At 40.0% G+C, this 20,902-nt stretch overlaps 1 protein-coding gene across 5 annotated transcripts in view; it reads left to right on the top strand.

The window, feature by feature from the left end:
* The window catches only part of Lrrc28 (leucine rich repeat containing 28), a 143,944-nt gene that overhangs the window by 102,386 nt on the left and 20,656 nt on the right, over nucleotides 1-20,902 (top strand). For 4 of the 5 annotated variants that reach the window (XM_045146588.1, XM_045146586.1, XM_004658151.2 and 1 more), the window contains one exon: nucleotides 9,625-9,727. The exons of the other annotated variant lie outside the window; for it this stretch is intronic. In XM_045146588.1, the coding sequence (XP_045002523.1) occupies nucleotides 9,625-9,727 (103 nt within the window). The remainder of the gene's footprint in view (nucleotides 1-9,624; nucleotides 9,728-20,902) is intronic. 5 annotated transcript variants of the gene reach the window in all.

Genomic DNA, 20,902 nt, shown 5'->3' with positions numbered 1-20,902 from the left:
CCTTCTGAGCTGTGAGGTGAGTGTCTGCTGCCTGAGGCGCAGCTGCCTTAAGGTCTTTGTGGAAAAGCAGAAATTTACCAGGTGTGCGGCCTTAAATATACTCCCGTGCTAACAGCTTTATTCTAGTGCAGGCAGAACGTCCCAGAGTTAAAGGTGGTTTGATTGAGGTGTCCCCTATAAACTTAGGTGTTCTGAATGCTAGGTTCCCAGCTGATGGATATTTGGGAATTAATGCCTCCTGGAGGGAGTGTATTGTTGGGGGCGGGCTTAAGGGCTTTATAGCCAGTTTCCCCATGCCAGTGTTTGGCACACCCTCCTGTTGCTGTGGTCCACCTTATGTTGGCCAGGGAGTGATGTCCACCCTCTGCTCATGCCATCGTTTTCCCCTGCCATCATGAAGCTTCCCCTCGAGCCTGTAAGCCAAAATAAATCTCTTTTTTCCCAGAAGCTGCTCTTGGTTGGGTGATTTCTACCAGCAATGCGAACCGGACTGCAACAGTATGATAACTGCTTTCTAAAGAGGGACCAAGCCTGAGAATAAAATTGTGTTGGACAAATCTCTGGTCAAAGGTGATAATGGAAGAAGTTAGGTAGTTTTGTTAGGTAGTTTAGGGTAACAACCCCAAAAGTAAAGACAGAATGTCATTGCAATCTCCACTTTGCCAGAGATCAAAGCATGATCTGACTTCTTATCTCTTGCCCAAAGGAGTTCCCCTGAGCCTCTCCTGGGAGGGAGGTCCCCTTTCCTAGAATTTGAATCTAATCCTGATACTGTAGTTGGTCAAGTTCAGACCCCAGAGCGTGGCATTGTGGCTGGCCCCTTCCAGAGCCAGCCCCTAGCCCACACCAATCAGCCCCTCACTCTGGCTCACCTGAGCCTGAAGGTGAAGCCCATTACAATGAGGTTATAAATAGACCCTTACTGGGGTGAGAGCTCTCTGGGCTGGCTCCTGAACTTCAAGGTTCTGGTAAACGTCCTTCATCTTGGTTCTTATTCCCCCCTGGGCTCTCTACCCCTCCTGCTGTCCACCTGGCAGGAGCTCACTGCACTTTCCTATCCTTAAACTAATAAAGTCTCCCTAAACCTTACCCTCTGCTCTATGGATTTTCATTCTTTAAATTCCTAAGACAGGTATCCAGGGTACCCTAAATTTGTTGGTGTGTCGGTGTATTGGCAAGGAACGCAAATTCCCATGTCATTACTAAAGATATGAAAAAGTGAAAAATAAAGATAAGTAGTTACAAACGAAATAATAAAAAGAAGAAAAGAACATTTTAAAAATGAAGTAAAAAAATAGTACTGTGAAGAATTGAGTTAGTTTGCTAATTACAATTCATTTAGACCTTATTTCAAGTGTAAACTTTTGGTTCTGAAATCCAGATTTCTTCAAGGAAATGATGTTCAATGTTCCTTTTTATATTTTATTAATCTGAAAGAGAAAGAGGCAGATAGAAAAAGGAAGAATGGGAGTGCCAGGGTCCTTAGCCACTGATAACAAACTCCAGAACCATGCACCACCTTGTGCATCTGGCTTATGGGGGTCTTGGGGATTTGAACCTTGGTCCTTTGGCTTTGCAGTCAGGCACCTTAACTGCTAAGCCATCTCTCCAGTCCTAAATACTTCTTTTAAATGACCTTTTGCAAGTATTTGTGACAGAAGTTCCTAGTTCCTGCCTCTGAGCCCATTCCACTACCATGTGGCAGTGCTTTATAGTTCTTTCATAGCTTTTGCATGAGCTTTAGGTTTTCTTAGGGAATGAACAGGATTATTTAATATGGCTTCTGCAAGCATGGTTTGGATGTTGACTTTTTGTGCTTCAAATGGAGAAATGCGGATGTTTTGCTAAACTTCTGAGTAGACTTTGAGGTAGGAAGGGGTTACTGTGGAAAATTCAGCTCTGTTCTCTTTCCCAAGTATCAACTCAAAACAAAACAAAGCTGGCTGCTGCAGAACTGCCTATAATCTCAGTACCCGGGAGGTGAAGGTAAAAGGATCACCTATTCAGGGTCATTCGTGGGCACTGGACAAGGTTGAGCCAGCCTGGACTACATGAGACTCTTTCTATAAAAGCAAAACAACAAAAGAAAACTAAAGAGGAATGTAAAGGAGAGAGAGTGAGAAGGAAGAGAGAGGGGGAGGAAAGAACTGCCTCTCATTTTTAAAAAGATACAGATGTGAAAAATAAGTAGTACAAGGGCTGAACCATAAGCAGAACGTTCACCAGTGAAGCCTTTTGTTATTTGGTTTTGGAACCTACAGTTTTCTTTAGAACAGTGATAAGAATGTGCAGTACTAGAAAAGTCTGGAAGATGTCATAAATTGACTTAAAAGCAGAAGTCTGGAATTGTCATAGTTCTAAAGTTCTTAAGTTCAAAACAAAGAAACAAGCCTTTGCCCAGCTGAGCAGCAGGTCAGGATGCCATGCTGTGTGGAGACATTTTGCTCCTCACCCTGCCGCCTGCCATGGCAGTAGGTGGCTTGCTGTTAGAGTCCTCAAGTCTCTGCCGTGCTCAGTAGTAATCATGAAGTCTCCTCTCCTGGAGTCTTTTCTGCAGGACCTCTTCATGTTTCATAACCACCGAGCCATCTCCAGGCCCTCCTCTTCACATTTTGTTTACCACTGAGCCATTTTTCCAGCCCCCTTCTTCACATTTTTAGTATGTCTGCCCTAATCTGTGAGCTAGAACTTGCCCTTTAGTTTTCTGCTCTTTGACAAGCAAACACCTTTAATCTCTTAGCCAGCCCTTTTCTGGTCCTTTCAAGGAAGCAAGTAGATATTTGGTTTGTCAATGTCTCCTTAGAAATGTCTCTTTCAAGACCCAAGTCTGACATCATGCTTGGATGGCTTGAGTGTTTGCAGTCCCTTGTTCCCTTGTTCCCCCAGCACCCAGTCATCCTCTGGGCAGTACCAGCCTTACACTGTAGGTCTGCCTTCATGCTCTGCCTTTCAGTAGCTTTGTGAACATGGCTGCAGGAAAGTTACTGAATCTAAGTATCAGTAACAGGGTTCTGTTAACACCCACCTTGTCACACGAGCATAAGAATTTAGTAAGATCTGCCGGGCATGGTGGCGCACAGCTTTAATCCCAGCACTCAGGAGGCAGAGGTAGGAGGATCACCATGAGTTTGAGGCCACCCTGAGAATACATAGTGAATTCCAGGTCAGCCTGGGCTAGAGTGAGACCCTATATCGAAAAACTAAAACAAACAAAAAAAAAAAGAATTTCGTAAGATCTGTTTGAAGTTACTCAGTTTAAGTATCAATAATAGAGTAATATTAACACCTTTTTTTGTCACATTAGTGTAAGAATTCAATCAGATCAGTTTAAAGCACATACCATCAAGTACTTTGTAAGTGTGTAATTGGTATGAACTGTTTATACTTTCATTGGAATATTAGAAAAGGTAGCGACAGTGTGTTCTCAATTTTGTGCCCCAAAGCACCTAGTACAGTGGTATCATCATTTCGTTCTAACTTGAACTATGCAACATAAAGAGACTCTGAACTGTGACCAAACGAACAGCAAAGGAAGCATTTAGTCATCAAAGTCATTCTGTTACAATTTTATAGGTGCTCATGATCTACAATGCATAAAGTATCTCATGAAATTAGGATTCAATGGGGCTGGAGCAATAGCTTAACAGTGAAGCACTTGCCTGTGATGCCTGAAGACCCAGGTTCAATTCCCCAGTATTCACATAAGCCAGATGCACAAAATGATGCATGTGTCTGGATTTTGTTTGCAGTGGCTGCAGGTCCTGGCTTGCCCCTCCCCCCCACCTCTCTCAAGTAAATAAATATTGTTAAAAATTATAATTCACTGTGGGAATTTTATTTTGTAAAAGTTGAATAGATCAGAGTGAGTGATGTAGAAAAGATTTGTTTCAGTTAAATGTGTGGACATATATTCAAAGAAGTCAGCATTTGGGCTATGGAGATTGCTTAGTGGTTAAGGAGTATGCCTGTGAATCCTAAAGACCCAGGTTCGGTTCTCCAGGTCCCATGAAAGCCAGATGCACAAAATGATGCATGTGTCTGGAGTTCGTTTGCAGTGGCTAGAGGCCCTGGCACAAAAGATGTCATGTAGATAGCATAATTTTAAAAATATGTGTGTGTGTGTGTGTGTGTGTGTGTGTGTGTGTCCGTGCATATGTGCAGGAGCACATGCCATGATACACATGTGGAAGTCAAAGAGTGACCTGGGTGTCTTTCCTTGCCTTGCCCCTTATTTGAGGCAAGGTCTCTTGTCCACCGCCTATCTTGCTGTAGGAATTCTGTAAGGATTGAAAACCTGTGCTACCATATCTGAGCCATCTCTGCAGCTGCATGAAATGTAATTTTAAGTTATTTTAAATATACTGCAAATTATTCTAAATTCATCATGGGGAAACCCTGTGTTTTATAGTATTGAACATGTTGTAATTATGGCTCAGGATATTGGACTTAGTGAGCTGTGATCATTAGCTTAACATCAGTAGAGCATGCCATATAGCCAATTTTGGGCTGTTGCTTTGAAGTCATTGTTTCTAATCCCCATTGTTTTATGAAAAGAACACATCCTTCGCCTTTGAAAAAGCAGTGCTTTCATACTAGTCAGAGCGCAGTAAGCACAGTCTCTGTTCTGTTCTGGCTGTGTTGCTCCATGCCTGCCTTACAGCTTCTCCAAAGGAGCAGTAGCTGAACACGCAGGAGTGTGTTGTCCATGCAGCCGTGTGGCCTGCATATGCCAGAGCTTGTGGCAGAAAAAGTAGGAAGTGGAGTCCGTGCAGGACTTCTGGCTTCTGCTAATTTCTAAGCAATAAACTTTGATCAGTGATTCTGGATGACAAAAGGGAAATGCTTTACATATAATATAGTACTTTGAAAACCACATGAAAAAGTTCTTTATGGCTTTAAAAATCTATGCAAGTCAATAACTATCTTGCTTTATAAATTTTACATTGTGAGCCTTTGGGCAAGAATTTTGGAAAATGTTATCACACGGCCTTTATTGCAAGGTATTGAAACATTAATATCAGTAGAAGGAAAAAAACCAAACTGCCTCACTAACTAGTAGATAAATGGTCTCTTTCAGAGCATGTGTTAAGAAAAGAACTAGGCTAGGTATGGTGGCTCATGCCTGTAATCCCATTACTTGTGAGGCTGAGACAGAAGGATTGCTGTGAGTTTGAGGCCAACTTGGGCTACATTACAAGTTCCAGACAAGCCTAGGCTACAGAGTAAGTTTTCCAAAAAAAAAAAAAAAAAAAAAAAAAAACAGAATAACCTAAGAGTGATCTCAAAGCTTTCTCCTGTTTCAGTCTCATGATTAGAAATGTCATTCCACTTGTGCTTGGGATTCTTGCCAGTGAACTGCTTTCTGGCCAGCTAAGGCTCTCCTGAGACTGTCAGAGCATGGCCTTTGCAGCCTGTGACCTTGCCAGGTATTTAGTTATCTCAACCCACCAGCAGGCTGTGCTGTGTCAGCTAAAACAGGCTGCCTGGCTCTCTTCACAGTCTTGTACTCCCTTTTGTGATCTTCTCTTTATATTCAGAAGAGGGAGGTAAAAGATAAGATGATCCCAGCCCCAAGAAGCAACCTTGCCACCAGGTACATTGTTTCATCAGTAACAAATCTGGGAGGTAGGTGTTATTATCCCCAGAATACAGTAGATCAGAACATGTGATTTCTCCTGGTATCAGTTAACTGAGTGTGAACTAGGATAGAAACTAAGTCATGACCGCAGACTTACTGCAGCGAGCAAGCATGTCATCCCAGCATTCTTTTTCACTGTTAGATCATGCTGTTTGGAGAGTCTGAGGGTTGCCCAATAGCTCACATCCATGTGGCTTTGGATTGGCTAGTACTTAATAAGTTTGAACACAACTGATACTAGTTTTGACTGAGCTTTAGCATAAAATTAGTACATATTGTTAGGAGCATATGTAAAAAGATTATAAAGTGCTCGGGAGGTACCACCCAGATTCTCTTGTAATATGGCAAACCTAAGATAAAATGTAAACAAGTTACTATGCTTAAAACATTATTTATCTTCTAGTTTTTAATAAAACTAGGGGAGGAAAGAAGACTCAACTGTAAAAAGTAGCAAGTGTGAGTTTTTATTTAACTTGGTCATATGATCTCAGCTTGTCACCTCATTTAATTTTCACAGGCTCATTTGTGCTTTCTTAGAGGAGAGAGGTGCTTCCTCCGTCCTGACCCATTTTGTGTCCTGGGCTTGAGGGGATGAATCACTGTCTCCAGAGGCTGTAGCTCCAACTCTTCTGTGCAATTAAAGTACAGGAAAGTGCTCAGACTGTGTGCTACATGCCTACAAGAATTCTCTCCTAATTGGCTTCCTAACTGGAGGCCACACTTCCCAATGTGTCATGTACTAATAATAATGAGAATAATCACTGTCATTACCAGAGATGGCTCTGTGCCAAGATTCTGCTTGATAGTTTATAAACAGTAATTCTTTTTATTTTTTTACATGCATGTTTAAGTGTTCATATGTGTATAGATGCATGTGTATGTGTGGGTGTGTGTTTATATGTGTGCATGTCCATGTGGAGGCCAGAGGTTAATATCAGGTATTTTCTTACTCACTCTCTACCTTATTTTTTTTTAATATTTTCATTTGTTTATTTACAATGGGGGGGTGGGGGGTTGTGGGGTAGAGAGAATGGGCATGACATGGCCTCTAGCTGTTGCAAATGAACTCCACAAACATGCACTACTTTGTGCATCTGGCTTTACATGGGTACTGAGGAATCAAACCCAGGTCATTAGGCTTTGCAGGCATGCACTTTAACTGCTAAGTCATCTCTGTAGTCCTTCACCTTATTTTTTTAAATAGAGGTTTTCTCTGAACACAGAGGTCACTGATTCAGCTACACTGGATAGCCAGTAAGCCCTAGGGATCCTCCTGTCTAGCTCCCCAGTGCTGGGATTACAAGTTACCTGCCACATCCAGCTTTTACATGGGTGCTTGGGATCTGAACTCAGGTCTTCATGCTTGCATAGCAAGCACTTTATTGAATGAGCTGTCTCCCCAGCCCTAGGCTTAATAATATTTACTCAACTTAGAAGATAGTGTTACTTTTCCTGTAATACAGATGAGAAACCAAATACAGACATGTAATAAGTAGAAAGATGAAGATTCTCACCCAGGTTGTCTGACTCCAAGCTCTTCCTTTCCTAATTATTAGTGTGCTACATGCCTTATTGATGCATGAGCCCAAGCAAAGAATTTTTCTTGGTCTTTACTTGAGCCTTCAGGAGCTCCAACTGACAAATTTGAGATCAGAAATTATTTACATTTTATCAGTGAAATTTTCATTTTAAAATATATCTAACTTGTGTGTGTGTGTGTGTGTGCGCGTGCGTGCATGCATGCATGTGGACCTGTGCATGTTTGGGGGATGCGCATGTTTACACATGCACATGGAGGCCAGAGGCCAATGGCAGGTATCTTTAGTCATTATAAATCTTATTTTTTTAAAAAAACGTTTTATTATTTATTTATTTATTTATTTGAAGGGGGAGAAGAGGCAGATAGAAAGAGAGAATGGGCACACCAGGGCCTCCAGCCAGTGCAAACAAACTCCAGACGCATGCGCCCCTGTGCATCTGGCTTATGTGGGTTCTGGGGACTTGAACCGGGGTCCTTAGGCTTCTCAGGCTTAACTGCTAAGCCATTTCCTAAGCCCCAAATCTTATCTTCTTTTTTTGAGACAGTGCCTCTCACTGAACCTGGAGCTCACCAGTTCTGCTAGACTAGCCTAGCCACCTGTCTGTGCTTTCTCACTGTTGGAATTACAAGACGTACTCCTGCCTGGCATTAAACATGGGTACTGGGGACCTGAACTCAGGTTCTTTCATGCTTGTGCAATGAGCATTTTGCCCACTGAGCCATCTCTTTAGTCCCCCAAAGTTTTCTGTTGGTCTTATATTCCATAAATTTCTGTTTGTGCTTAAAGACTTTGTCATTAATAGTAAAGAAATTTAGAATAGAAATTCTCAGTGTAACTTGAGGCCTTTTCTAGTGCAAATGGCTCTGGATTGATCTATATTTTTCTCACTTGTGTTTTATGAATGTGAATCTTTTTAGTTTACTAAAGTGACCATATGCAATATTTGATAAATCTCCATTTTGATATTTCACAGCATAATGATTTAAATCTCAGATTGTGTTCATTTGATCCTTACGCCCTGGTAAAGTTGATTGACCAGGTACTGTTATGTTATGCCAGTTAGCACGTGTTCAAGTTGAGGCTCTGTTCAGTATCTAGGCAGTAAAAGCCCCCCTGAGCCCGCTTTCTCTACCCAGTGTGCTGATGGTCGAGTGCTACGTTTTTTTTCTGAATTGTTGCGTCTTTTTGATTTTATTTTTACATGTTTGCAGGTTAATTTAAAAGCAATTTTTTCTCGTCTGAAACCTGAATATTTTATTAATTTGTTTCTTCTGCTGATCATCTTAGAGATATTTTCTTTTTAAAGAATATTTTTTTTATTTATGAAAGAGAGATAGAGGCAGATAGAAAAACAGAGATTAGGCAAGCAAGGGCCTTCAGCCACTGCAAACAAACTCCAGATGTATGTGCCACCTTTGCTTTATGTGGATGCTGGGAACAGAACTCTGGTCCTTAGGCTTTGTAGGCAAGCGCCTTAACTGCTAAGCCATCTCTTCAGTCCAAGATCTTTTCTTTTCCTTATTGAAGTTACTTGGAAAAGTAGCCTAAAAGTTTCACAAATGATGCTAGGGTGCTAGATCATCAAACAGAAAATCAATTATTAACTATACATTTTATGTCATACATAAAAATAGATTCCTAATGGATTAGGAGTCTAAGTGTTTCTTTTTTTAAGAGTAAAAAGGAAAAGAAAAATAAAGGTACATAAGCTCTAGAAGAAAAAACAAATTTTTCTTCAACCTTTGGTTTCACGGGGATAGGTCTTCTAACTCTGCCTGAAATTTAGAGGCAATAAAAAAGAATCTGATGGCTTTGCATAAAGACTTCTAATACTTTGAATTTTTAAAAATATTTTTTATTTATTTGCAAGCAGAGGGAGACAGAAGAGAGAGAGAGAATGGGTGCACTGAACATTTATACACTACACATAAGCTCCAGATGCATGCACCACTTAGTGCATCTGGTTTTATGTGGGTACAAGGGAATCAAACTCAGGTCATTTGGCTCTGTAGGCAAGCTCCTTAACCACTATTCCATGTCTGCAGCCTCTTAATTTTATTGTTTTTGATCCATGGCCCTGCTAGTTAATTCAGAGTCACTGCTCAGGCTAGCCTTGAATTTATAGTCTCCCTGCCTCAGTCTCCTCAGTGCTAGAGTTAGTCTTAAATTGAAGTTGCCTATACAATGCCAAAGGAAGTTTTCCATGTGAATTCGTCTTCCAGTTTGAAAAAATCAAAGTCTGGGTTGGGTACTTTTACTATAGTCATAACTTCTGATATAAAAAATAATGTTACAGATTTTATAATTATACTAGAATTAAGCCTATATTATTTTCTTCCAAGATAGGAACTTTTGGCTATTTCTAACATGATATGCTAAACTTTTATCTTTCACACAATAAATAATACTGCCCACTTAATTTTGGCACTTTTGTCTCCAATGCAGATTTAGGCCGATCTCGAGAACTGCAGTACGTGTATGTGGATAACAACATCCACCTGAAGGGCCTGCCATCTTATCTGTACAACAAAGTTATTGGGTGCAGTGGGTAAGGCTGACTTCACTTTTTGGATTTAAAAATAGATGAACTACTTTTGATAATTCCATTCAATTTTGTCTTTGGCCTTAATATGCTAAACCAAATATCCTTAGGATCTAAGAATATTAGGCAAGCAATTTAGAATATTGCATGTCAAATTCAGCTAGTAAGCCATGGGTTCAATCAGTAAGTGATTTTCCAATCAAAAGAAAAATGAGGTCAAGCATGGTGGTGCACGCCTTTGATCCCAGCACTTGGGAGGCAGAGGTAGGAGGATCACTGTGAGTTCAAGGCCACCTTGAGAGGACATAGTGAATTCCAGCCTGGGCTAGAGCAAGACCCTACAAGAACAAAACAAAACATATGTACTTCTGTTTTATTTTTTGCTATAGATGTAGCTTTATTTTTTGTCCAGCTTTGTTGAGGTACAAGTGATAATTATACATGTTTAAATCTAGTACATGAAGATTTAATTCATGTTTTACCTTGCCACACATATCATTATAAACTCAGTGATATATCAGCCATACAAAGTCCTGCAATCAGCATCCAGTTTAATGGTTTTCTTCCTTTAAGCTTTATTGTGAAGACAGTTTGCTAATATAAGATTTTACCAATTTTAGATATTTAGAATCCACATTTGACATAATCCCTTGATACAAGTTATGATTTTAGCAACCAAGTAATGTTTCCAGAGCAGCAGCAGCAATTCTTCTTTCACAGCAGGCTTTTAGGAAGATGGCGTCACTCTCCTTCTATAGTGGTGGACAGAAACCCCTGTCTGAACAGTGATTATAGGGTGGCTGGGGATTGAAAAGATCCCTTCACTTCCAGAACCACTTTTGCCCAAAGGATCACCTGTGAGATGACAAGCATGTTTGACTCCTTTTCACGCCCCAAAAGCCGCATAGCCTGGCTCATACTCCATGAAGCTCTGGCAAGACAGGGACTGACAGTAGTCATTACATAGAATATAGCCATTTTTCCCATTGGCCTGCCTCTAGGGAACAGGCAGTGAGCCATGATTGCTTCAGAAAAGGCACTCCTAGGAGCTGTTCCTTTCCCTTAGGAAGAGTGCACATCTGTTATCTTAGAAAGCCCTAGATGAGCTCAGTGCCTGTATAGCTGATGAAATCCAAGCTTAGAGATGTATTCCAGAACCTTCTGTGAAACAGGAATAATGGAGGGTGTGGAGTTTAGCTCAATGACTGCAGTATAGCTGATTTTGTCACCTATAATACTACACTGACATTTAATGTTCAAGAGCTCTTATGGGGTTGTTCCTGTCCTTCCAAGTGGTGAGCAGAATGCCCTCTGTAATAGTAATGTCCAGACTGATACAAGCAAGCTCTGACTCTGAGGGCTTTTCCCACAATAGCCCCTCAGAAACAGTGCTGAGATGGGGCTTCAGCCTCTACCACAGTTAGGAACAGCTATTATTCAGATAAAGAGCCTTGTCCTGTGACACTTAGGTATGGGTGTTATTGACTGACTGCCAGAAAGTTCTATTTGTGCTGATTAGAGCAAGTTTTTCATCTTGGAGTTTCTATCTGCTAGCACTAGTGGTGAATATTACAAAAGCTTCAAACCTTTGAGGAATAAATAGGAAAAATAAACTATTAGTAGTCTGTGTTTTGTTCTTTTTTGAGAGCTGTCTTTATTAGTAATAATGAAGAAAAAATCATTGGTAGGATATTATTAAACACCGGGTTTTCCATTATAAGTATTGAGTAGTGTGCAGTCTAACTTACAACTAGACAAAGCCAAAAGATATTTTTAAAAACTTAGAATGTACTTCAGTTCTGATCATTACAGTCCTAAGCCAGCTTATAAAAAGGTCATTTACCCTACTTTTTTTTTTTTTTTTTTTTTGAGGTAGGGTCTCACTCTAGCCCAGGCTGACCAGGAATTCACTCTGTAGTCTCAGAGTGGCCTTGAACTCACAACAATCCACCTACCTCTGCCTGCCGAGTGCTGGGATTAAAGGCATGTGCTACCATTCCTGGCTTAGCGTAGTTTTCAACTAAAAATGATACTTTTTAAAGCAGTATTTCTATGGCAAAACATACCCAGAATTTTAATAGGATGCTGAAGCCTTAACAATAGAATTAAAGATTCTCTCTCTCCCTCTCTGTCTTGTTCTCTCCCCCCTCCCTCCCTTCCTTCCTTACCCTTTCTCTTCTGTGGAATAAATAAAAAACACGTCTCCCACAAGTCAGAGTGTTCATGCTTACTGCCTTAGCCCATGAAGGAGAGAGGAAAGGAGTAGAGCCAGGTTCTGAAGGAACCTGCCTGTGTGTGTGGTGTAGGAGGTGAGGCTGTTTGAACAGGGTTTTGGTTCAGTTGTTCATTCATGAGCAATTACTGTTCAACTTCCCTATTTGGTCACTTTGTAGCAAATAGAGTGATGTGTAGGACAACACAGTTCTGTCCTCAGGGCCGTTTTCTTGTAGCTTGGGAGGCAAAGAAACAATAACACTGGAAGTTACTTGCACTAGGTGATCTGTAAGCAGAGGCCAAAATCCACTGATTGGGTCCTCTGTGCTGTCACATTGATTTTTGCTCCTTTGCAGGCTTAGAATATAAAAACACAATAGCTTCTACTATTTATTGCCTTCCCTCCCTCCATCCCTCTTTCCCTGTCCCTTCTTTGCTACAGTTCTTTCTTTTTTGAGGCAGGGTATCTCTCTAGCCCAGGTAGGCCTTGAACTCACAGTAGTCCTCCTGCCTCACTCTCCTGAGTGCTGGTATTATAGGTGTGAGCCACCACGCCTGGCTTGCTTCTGCTTTTTTCCACTGCCACTGAGAAAGTTACTGCTTACCCTAAATCCAAGAGAATTAGCACAACAATAGCATAGAATGAGCATAGCTTTAAGAACCCATGAACAGTATTTTAAAAATTAGACATTATGTGGATGTATATATGGGTGTATATGTATGGGTATGTATAAACTGTCATATATATTTTGCTTATATTTTACCTATACATACACAAATCACATCTCATGGATAATAGAAATATAATGAGGTATAAAATTATAATTAGGCATAAAATAACAAATGGTACAGTATGTTTCTCAATCTCACAAAATAGTCAAGTATTCTTATAGATGTGAGTAAGGTTAGCTGTCCTTACGTTTGTTTACTTGTCAAATATTGAGCACTAGCTAGTACATCAGTGCTGTTCTGGAAGTGATGAAGAAGTCAGAGGTCATTTAAATGTCTGTCCTGACAGAAATAATAATACAAGTAATCGAAATTCTAAGAGAGGAGGAGATAGAGAGGAAAAAGAGTGAGAGAGAAAGAGAAAAAGACTAAGGGCACAGAGCTGACACTGTGGCCTGGCTCAGTGCCACATGCCATCATGTTTTATGTTGTACTGAGCACACAGATCAGCCATCTTCATTGTTAAAGTGGGCGGGCCTTCAAAGGGACCACTGGGAGCCCGTGTTGGCTGCCTGGCACAGCATCATAGCATCCATACTCTTTGCCAGCTTCATAGAAAAAGTATGGTATTTGTTTTCCTGTTACTACAGGAATAAATGCCTTGAGTGCTATGTTATGCCAGAAAGAATTTCCATCCCAAGTGGTAATAGGCACATTTGTTTTGTTTTTTTTGAGGTAGGGTCTCACACTAGTCCAGGCTGACCTGGAATTCACTATGTAGTCTCAAGGTGGCCTCGAACTCACAGCAGTACTCCTACCACTGCCTCCCGAGTGCTGGCTAACAGGCTCATTTGAATATGCAAGAGAACTGAATGGTGAAAGTGATCCTATGCAAGGGTTATTTTCCCAGTTATCTGATAATGTGCTAAAAGAAAACAGGCACCTTTTGGTGAGCATTTACTGCTGGATTTGGAGCCCTTTGCGTCACTGAGCTTCTAATGTTTTGCTAATACAATCACTCAAGGCAATAGAATTCTTATATTCTAAGCTAAACAAACAGACTAAAAAATGCTTTTATGCACAAGCCATTTTTTTTCCCACTCAGTAGAAGCTGTTCATTAACATTGTGAGTAGAATTCCTAATGTATAATGCATGCATATTCCTGTTAATAACATTTTGAAATTTTATTATTTATTTTTAGCATACAAAGTATTGGTCTTTATTATGACATTTTCAAATATAATCTGTTTTTGTTGATCCTCCTTTATCCTTCCCCCCACCCCTTGGGTCCTTCCACCTCAGCAGTCTGCTTTTTGCTTTCATATCCCGTATGTTCTTTTGCCTTTCCCCCTTTCCTCAAAGGCCCTTTTGTCCCTCTCATGGTCCTCTTTCTATTTTCATAACATACAGCTACACTCACATCACTTATATACATGCATATAATTATTAAAAGCTAGTATCTATATATGAGAGAGAACATGTAGTATTTGTCTTTCTGAATCTGGTTATCTTATTTAATAATTTCCAGGTCCATCTATGTTCCATTTGTCTTTACAACTGAATAAATTTCCATGTGCCATATTTTCATTATTTATTCATCTATTGATAGACATCCAGACTGATTTCATTTCCTTACTATTGTAAATAGAGCAGCAGTAAATGAGTGTCTGCAAGGATGTGGAATCCTTTGGGTATATGCCCAGAGTGGTATAGCTGGGTCATATGGCAGTTCTGTTTCTAATTTTTTGAGAAGCCTTCCCACTGACTTACATTGTGGCTGCACAAGTTTACATTCCCATCAGTAATGAGTAGGGGTTCCTCTTTTCCCAGATCCTGGCTACCATTATTGTCATTTGTTTTCTTGATGATAGCCATTCTGACTAGGGTGAGATAAAATTTCCAAGTAGTTTTAATTTACATTTCACTGATGACAAAGGATGTTGAACACATTTTAAAATATCTGTTGGCCATTTGTATATATTCTTTTGAGAACTGTTGTCACCTATTTATTGATTATCAGTTTTGTTTTTCGGTGTTTAATTTTTCTTTATTTGCGAGAGAGAGAAATAGGCGAGGAGGGAGTATGTGTGTGTGTGTGTGTGAGAGAGAGAGAGAGAGAGAAAGAGAGAGAGAGAGAGAGAGAGAATGGGTGCGCCAGAGCCTCCAGCTACTCCAAATGAATTCCAGATGCATGTGCTTCTGGCTTATGTAGGTCCGGGGGAATTGAACCTGGGTCCTTTGGCTTTGTAGGCAAGCGCCTTCACCACTAAGCCATTTCTCCAGCCCTAATTTTTATATTTTTAAAATATTTTACTTCTTTTTATTTGAGAGAAAGAGGGGGTTAGGGGGTAGAGAATGCCAGGGCCACTAGCCATAGCAAATGAACTCCAGATGCATGTGTTACCTTGTGCATCTGGCTTATGTGGATCCTGGGGAATCGAACCTGGGTCCTTAGGCTTCACAGGCAAGTGTCTTAACCACTAAGCCATCTCTCTAGCCCCCACAATGTTTTTTTATTTTTATTTTTTTTTGTACGACAGAGTTGGTACATCAGAACCTCCAGCCCTGCAATGGAACTCTAGACACATGCACAACTTTGTGTGCATGTGAGACCTTGTGTGTTTGTGTCACCTTGGGTGTCTAGCTTATGTGGGAACCATGGATCCATAGGCTTCACAGGCAAGCACTTTACCCGTTAAGCCATCTCTTTAGTACCCCCACCCCCACACACAATTTTTACACCTGGATATCAATCTGAAGGATAGCTGCCAAAAATCATGTCTCATTCTGTAGCTTTCTGCTTTCTCTACTATAGTTTTCTTTGCTCATAGGCAATTTTTTATGTGGGGGCTGCCTGGACTCAAAAATAATCGGTACTGGATATACAAAAATATAAACCACACCTCCTAGGGGCAGGCCTAGGGTAGCCTTGCTGCGTGTAACAGAACCGGAGTGTGGCTTATGCTGTCACTCAAGAGACAAGTTTGCCTTTTGACTTCAACAAAGTAAATTACTTGCTAAAACAAAAATATTGACATTTCTTTTAAGCATTTGAGGAATGTAACATAATTCAGAGTCTCTACAATGTAGGTTATACAATGTCTAGAACACAGTCCAAAATTTCATGACATGTAAAGAACTGGGGAATATGAAATATTCTCAAAAGATCAGTACAGACCTGCCTGAGATGACCTGAAATGTTGGAACTAAAAGATGAAGATTTTAAAATAATCCTACTTTCATCAGTGAAGTAAAGGAGAATAGGTTTATAATGAATGAAATGACCAGAAAAAAATAGAACTATTAAAAGGAAACTAAGAAAATTTTAGAATTGATAAATATAACACCTAAAGTGAAACATTTGCTTGATGCACTTAGTGGCAAAATAAGAATAACTCAACAGAAAAGTAAGTGGAATTAGAGGGAGGTCAGGTACAGCTGACCCAGTTTGAAGAACACAGAAAAGACAAGACTGAAAACAGGAATGAGTGCAGTGTTAGAAAGCTGCCAGGTGAAATAAAAAGACTGCTATCTGTGTGGTTGGCATCCCAGAGAAGGAATAGGGAGTAAGCGAACAACAGTAACAAAGATGGTTGATGATACAATGTTTCAAATTTCCCCAAATTTGATGGGAGACAAAATCTACTTGCTAAGAAACCAGGGAATTGTAAGCAGAATAAATATAAAACCATGTCTAGACAAAAGTGCTAAAAAAAAAAAAATGAAAAGGAAACTGAAAACAACTAAAGAAAATCAACACATAATTTACAAAGGAGTGATCCCAACCCTGCCAGCTCATGGTCAGATAAACCCCTGGCCAGAAACTGACATGCTAAAGAAAGAGCCAGGTTTAGTGGCATACACCTATAACCCCAGTACTCAGGAGGTACCAACAGTATTGCTGAGAGTTAAAGATCACCCTGAGCTACTTAGTAAATTCCAAGCTAGCCTGAGCTTCATAGCAAGACCATGTCTGAACCGAAACAAAAAACAAAAGCAAATGAATGCATTCTCAGATAGAGCTGGCGAAGCAGCCTTGCCTCATGACTGTCTCGACACGGCTGTGCTTTCTAAAGGGCACCTTCCTTCCTGCTCCCCTTCCCTTCCCCCTTCCCCTTTCCCTAAGCTGAAAGGATTTTTTTTTTCGGCTACAAAGGAAGGTAAATCTATAGCATGTCCCCATAATAGTAAACATGTGGATGGCACCGGTTTTCTATAGGAAGGAGAGTTCTTGGAATTACTTGGTAAGAGAATATAAACTGGATCTTCAATTTTGATACCTTGTCAGGTGGAATAAGAGTGAAAATGGCTGTATATATACATAGCTAGGTTATGTGATTGCAGGCTTATATGTAGTAAGGTTTAAGTGGCAAGATGACATCATATATGTCTTTCCTGGGCTGAATGATGATGGCAGTTCTGTAGAGACTGAGTTAGAGGGAAGAGGTCTAATAATGGTTAAAGGGTTGGAGGGATGGTTCAGTGGTTATGGCATTTGCCTTAACCACTTCCCCAGTACCGATATAAAGCCAGTTGCACAAAGTGTCTCAGGCATCTGTAGCTCATTTGCAGTGGCCAGAGGCTCTGGCATACCCCTTACCTCTGTCTCTCTCCTCTCTGTCTCTCTCTGTATGCAAATAAATAAATAAAATATTTTAAATAATTGTCATAAATTATTTAAACCAGACATACTAACATTTGAAATTTTAATAACTCTTTGAAGCGTTCAATGTACAAATCTTTTTTGTAACCACCTAGGCATTTAATCTAAAGCAATGAAAATGGTTGAATTATAAATCAAAGATACCAAGGTCTAGTGACTGCTAGACAATCATAAGTTTTATTCTGGGGTGAACTGAAGCATATCATAGCCTTCCATTCCTTCTTGATAACTCGTGTCATTATCACTTTCTCACCTACATGTGTCACAATTACTCTGCAAGGCAGGTGCCTTCCAGGCCATATATCATGTTCTTCTCTTTTTCTAGAATGTTACCACTCTAATCTTAATTTTTAGCAATAACTAATAATAAAAAGAAACCACAACTATACATACTGATTAAAATCTGCTGTGTACCAAACAAAGTGATCATTGCTTTCTTTCCATTATTGCAGAAAATACTCCTAGGAACTCTGGTAGTGTTGCCCTTGTTTTAGAAATGAAGAAATTAGGAAGGGTTCCATGGTGTGATGGTTAACATATCACTCTGGACTCTGAATCAAGAAATGAAGAAACTGAAGAGTAAAGTCAATCATCTGAAAGGAGAAAGCCAGGTGGGGGCGGTGTCGTCATCTGCTTTCTTGTCCAGAATGAACCTGTGCACTGGGTACACTGCTTCCCCATCCTCCTTTGTCTAGAAACATGACTGTTGGCTGGGGCTCCTCTGCCGACGCCTCAGAGCAGAGTCCAGGTGGGCACAGCCTCTGAGACAGCGAGCAAGGTTGGCCACAGAGTAGCTGACATGTTTGCAACTTGAGTGAATGCTTCCCTTGCAGCCTGCTCACTGCTGGGTGTGAAGCATAGAGGCATTTAACAAATGGATTTTAAATTTAATTAGTTTCTTATATCCAGTGGCAAAGAGCAGGGAAATTAAACCTCCTCCTAATTAAGAATGCTTTGGTTAGCATGAGCCCTTTCAGTTTAATCTGACTTAATTATGGGACAGTAAAGACATTTGGAAAAGTCTAACTTGAAGTTTCCTAGCCCTTTCTTTGTTCTTTGGTCTTGGTGGGTACTTTGGGCAAAGTCCACGCAGAGCATATCCACAGTTGGGTTTGCAAAGAGCAGTATTACAGCAAAAGTGGTGTGAAGTAAACACTCATGAATAGCATACCTTTACCCAGTATAGTGACACACACCTGTGATCCCAGCATGTATGAGGCTGAGGCAGGAGGATTATGAGGTCAGAGCCAGCCTGGGAGAAATAGTGAGTTCAGGGCCAGTCTGGACTACACAGATTCGGTAATAGAAACAAACATTTGAAAAGCATGAAAGAAACAGATGATGTACTTTTCACCCTACATTTTCCTTGCTTTATGGTTTTGTTCAGTTTTCTCATACTGGAATATATATCTACAGTTTGTAAACAGATCAGATTATCTTACCATGCGTTTTTCAGATTCAGTCCCACAGTCCTGGGGGCTAGCAAGTCCAAGATCTTTGAAGTAGGCAGGAGGTCTGAAGACGAGTTCTCCGTTCTCTGCAGAACCTGTCCGTGTTCCTGAGGCCTTAACTGTGTGCCTGAGGCCACTCACATTCTACAAGATGATCTGCTTTACTCAGGGTCTACTAATCAATCCTTTCACAGGAATATCTAGACTGATATTTGATCAAATACCTGGGCACCATGCCCTTTCCAGCTTGCCACAAAAAATAAAACATTTGCCAATATTCTAGTTGAAAGATGGCTGTCATTTTCCCAATTGTTTCCTTATATATGGCATCCTCTTCTGTTGGATTGTGACACCCAGATCACTGTATTGCTCAGCTCTTTGAACACATCTGACCCTGAGAACTGTAGGCCCCAGAGTTCCCCAGAGGTTTGTATATTTTTAAGTAGCTTCCTTTAAAAAAAAAAAAATTCCTTAAGTTCTACAGAGAGCACTCCATTCCACTCTTGTTTCTTCTACTCTATTAGTAGTAAACAGTCTTTTTATTGGTTTAACTCCTCTGAGAATTTTACCTTTTCAAACCATAGGTATGATTTCTGTCTCCTGGTTGGTCCGTACTATGCAATGACTTTCAAGCACTGTGTACTTGCTGACATTTGACTCAGCTTCAACTTGAAATGATTTCAAGCTAGGTTTTAGTCCCTAAGATAGCTGCTACTTTCTGTTCCTACTTAACCACCAAGGGAAAGAATGCAATAGACATTCCTAATTTTAAAAAATAACTTCAGAAAACTAGGAAGGAATTTCCTCATCTCCTGACAGATCTCTTTGAAAACCAATAGCTAATGTTATAACTAATGTTCAAAGATTGTCTTAGATAAGTTAATATAAAATTTTATGTTAAGGCTAATCTGAATGCTAAGAAGGTTTTGGAGATATCTAGATAAAATGATTATAAAGTTCAAGTAGAATAATAAACAACTGAGAGTTGTAAAAATGAATTAAAGAGTCATTGTAGAAGACAGACTTCAGTAGAGCTATTGTAACCAAAATGATGTGGGGATAAAATGAGATTAAACAAATATGTTACTGGAACATATCAGAAACTCCAAAAACCAATTCAAGGATATTAGGGAACTTAACATGGTAAAAATGGCAATTCAATGCAGAAGAAATGATACCCAAAGTCATAAAATTATTTTTGAAACTAAATATTTCCACATGTATGACAGGATCTGCCAATATGAAAGTTTCTAAGAACTGATATTTTACTTAATGCAAAAAATTAAAAATGATATGAATGGACAGAGCACAGAAGAGAAAAATAAAAATGACCATAAACACATTAAAAGGAGATAAAACTCAAAAACCAGTGACAGTTTTCATTAATCTGATTGGTAATAAACCATAGTGATTGCTAGTCACATACTATAATATAAGGAAATAGAGATTTTGCTGTAAACCTTTTAGATCACAGAACAAAAACAGCTCTTTGTGAAAAAGAAGTCACTAAGTAGAATATAGTCCAGCCTCCCTCATGTGTTGCACACTTCTGAAATGTAATGATACTTCTCTTTAATGAAGGCCAAACCTCTCAAATTATCAACAGCTGGAAAGTATGAATTATTTGCTTTTGGAGTGTGCAGAGGAAGGCGCCAGCGCCTGACTGATGAGGCCATTCCACACCTCTTGGCTTGCTCTCACCTTCAGGAGCCTGACAACTTCCCCACTGCCTGTTCTACAGTGCTTATGGATTCCTTTACCACATGTCTAGTAGTCTCTTCCCTGCACACCATACTATGGCCAGGTAGTTTGGTAAGAAGCATTCATAATCTTTCAAGGAATGAAAACCATCTGACTTTAGCTAAAGCATTGCTGAACCACCCCTCCACGACCTGGGTTCCATTTTCTAATCTCCTAAAGCTGCAAACCAGCCATGTTTCTTCAGGCTTCAATATTGCTTGCTGTACCTGTTTCCTGCACATGGCACACAAGTATTCTTCATTGCTCCAAGGTTCTGAGAGCATTCAGTCAGAATGAACCACTCTGAACAGTCTTCCCTAGTCCTGTGGACAAAGACTAAGTTTTCCTCTACCTTCACATCAAGACAATAACATTGTAACTCTCTATTAGGGTCATCTTGAGTTTTCAGTCTCAATATCTTGACTGACTGGTATGTAGTAGGT

Source organism: Jaculus jaculus, chromosome 3, assembly GCF_020740685.1.
Source record: "Jaculus jaculus isolate mJacJac1 chromosome 3, mJacJac1.mat.Y.cur, whole genome shotgun sequence".
Lineage (NCBI taxonomy): Eukaryota > Metazoa > Chordata > Mammalia > Rodentia > Dipodidae > Jaculus > Jaculus jaculus.
The sequence above is the reverse complement of the archived record's forward strand: the minus strand, read 5'-3'. Positions and strand labels throughout refer to the sequence as shown.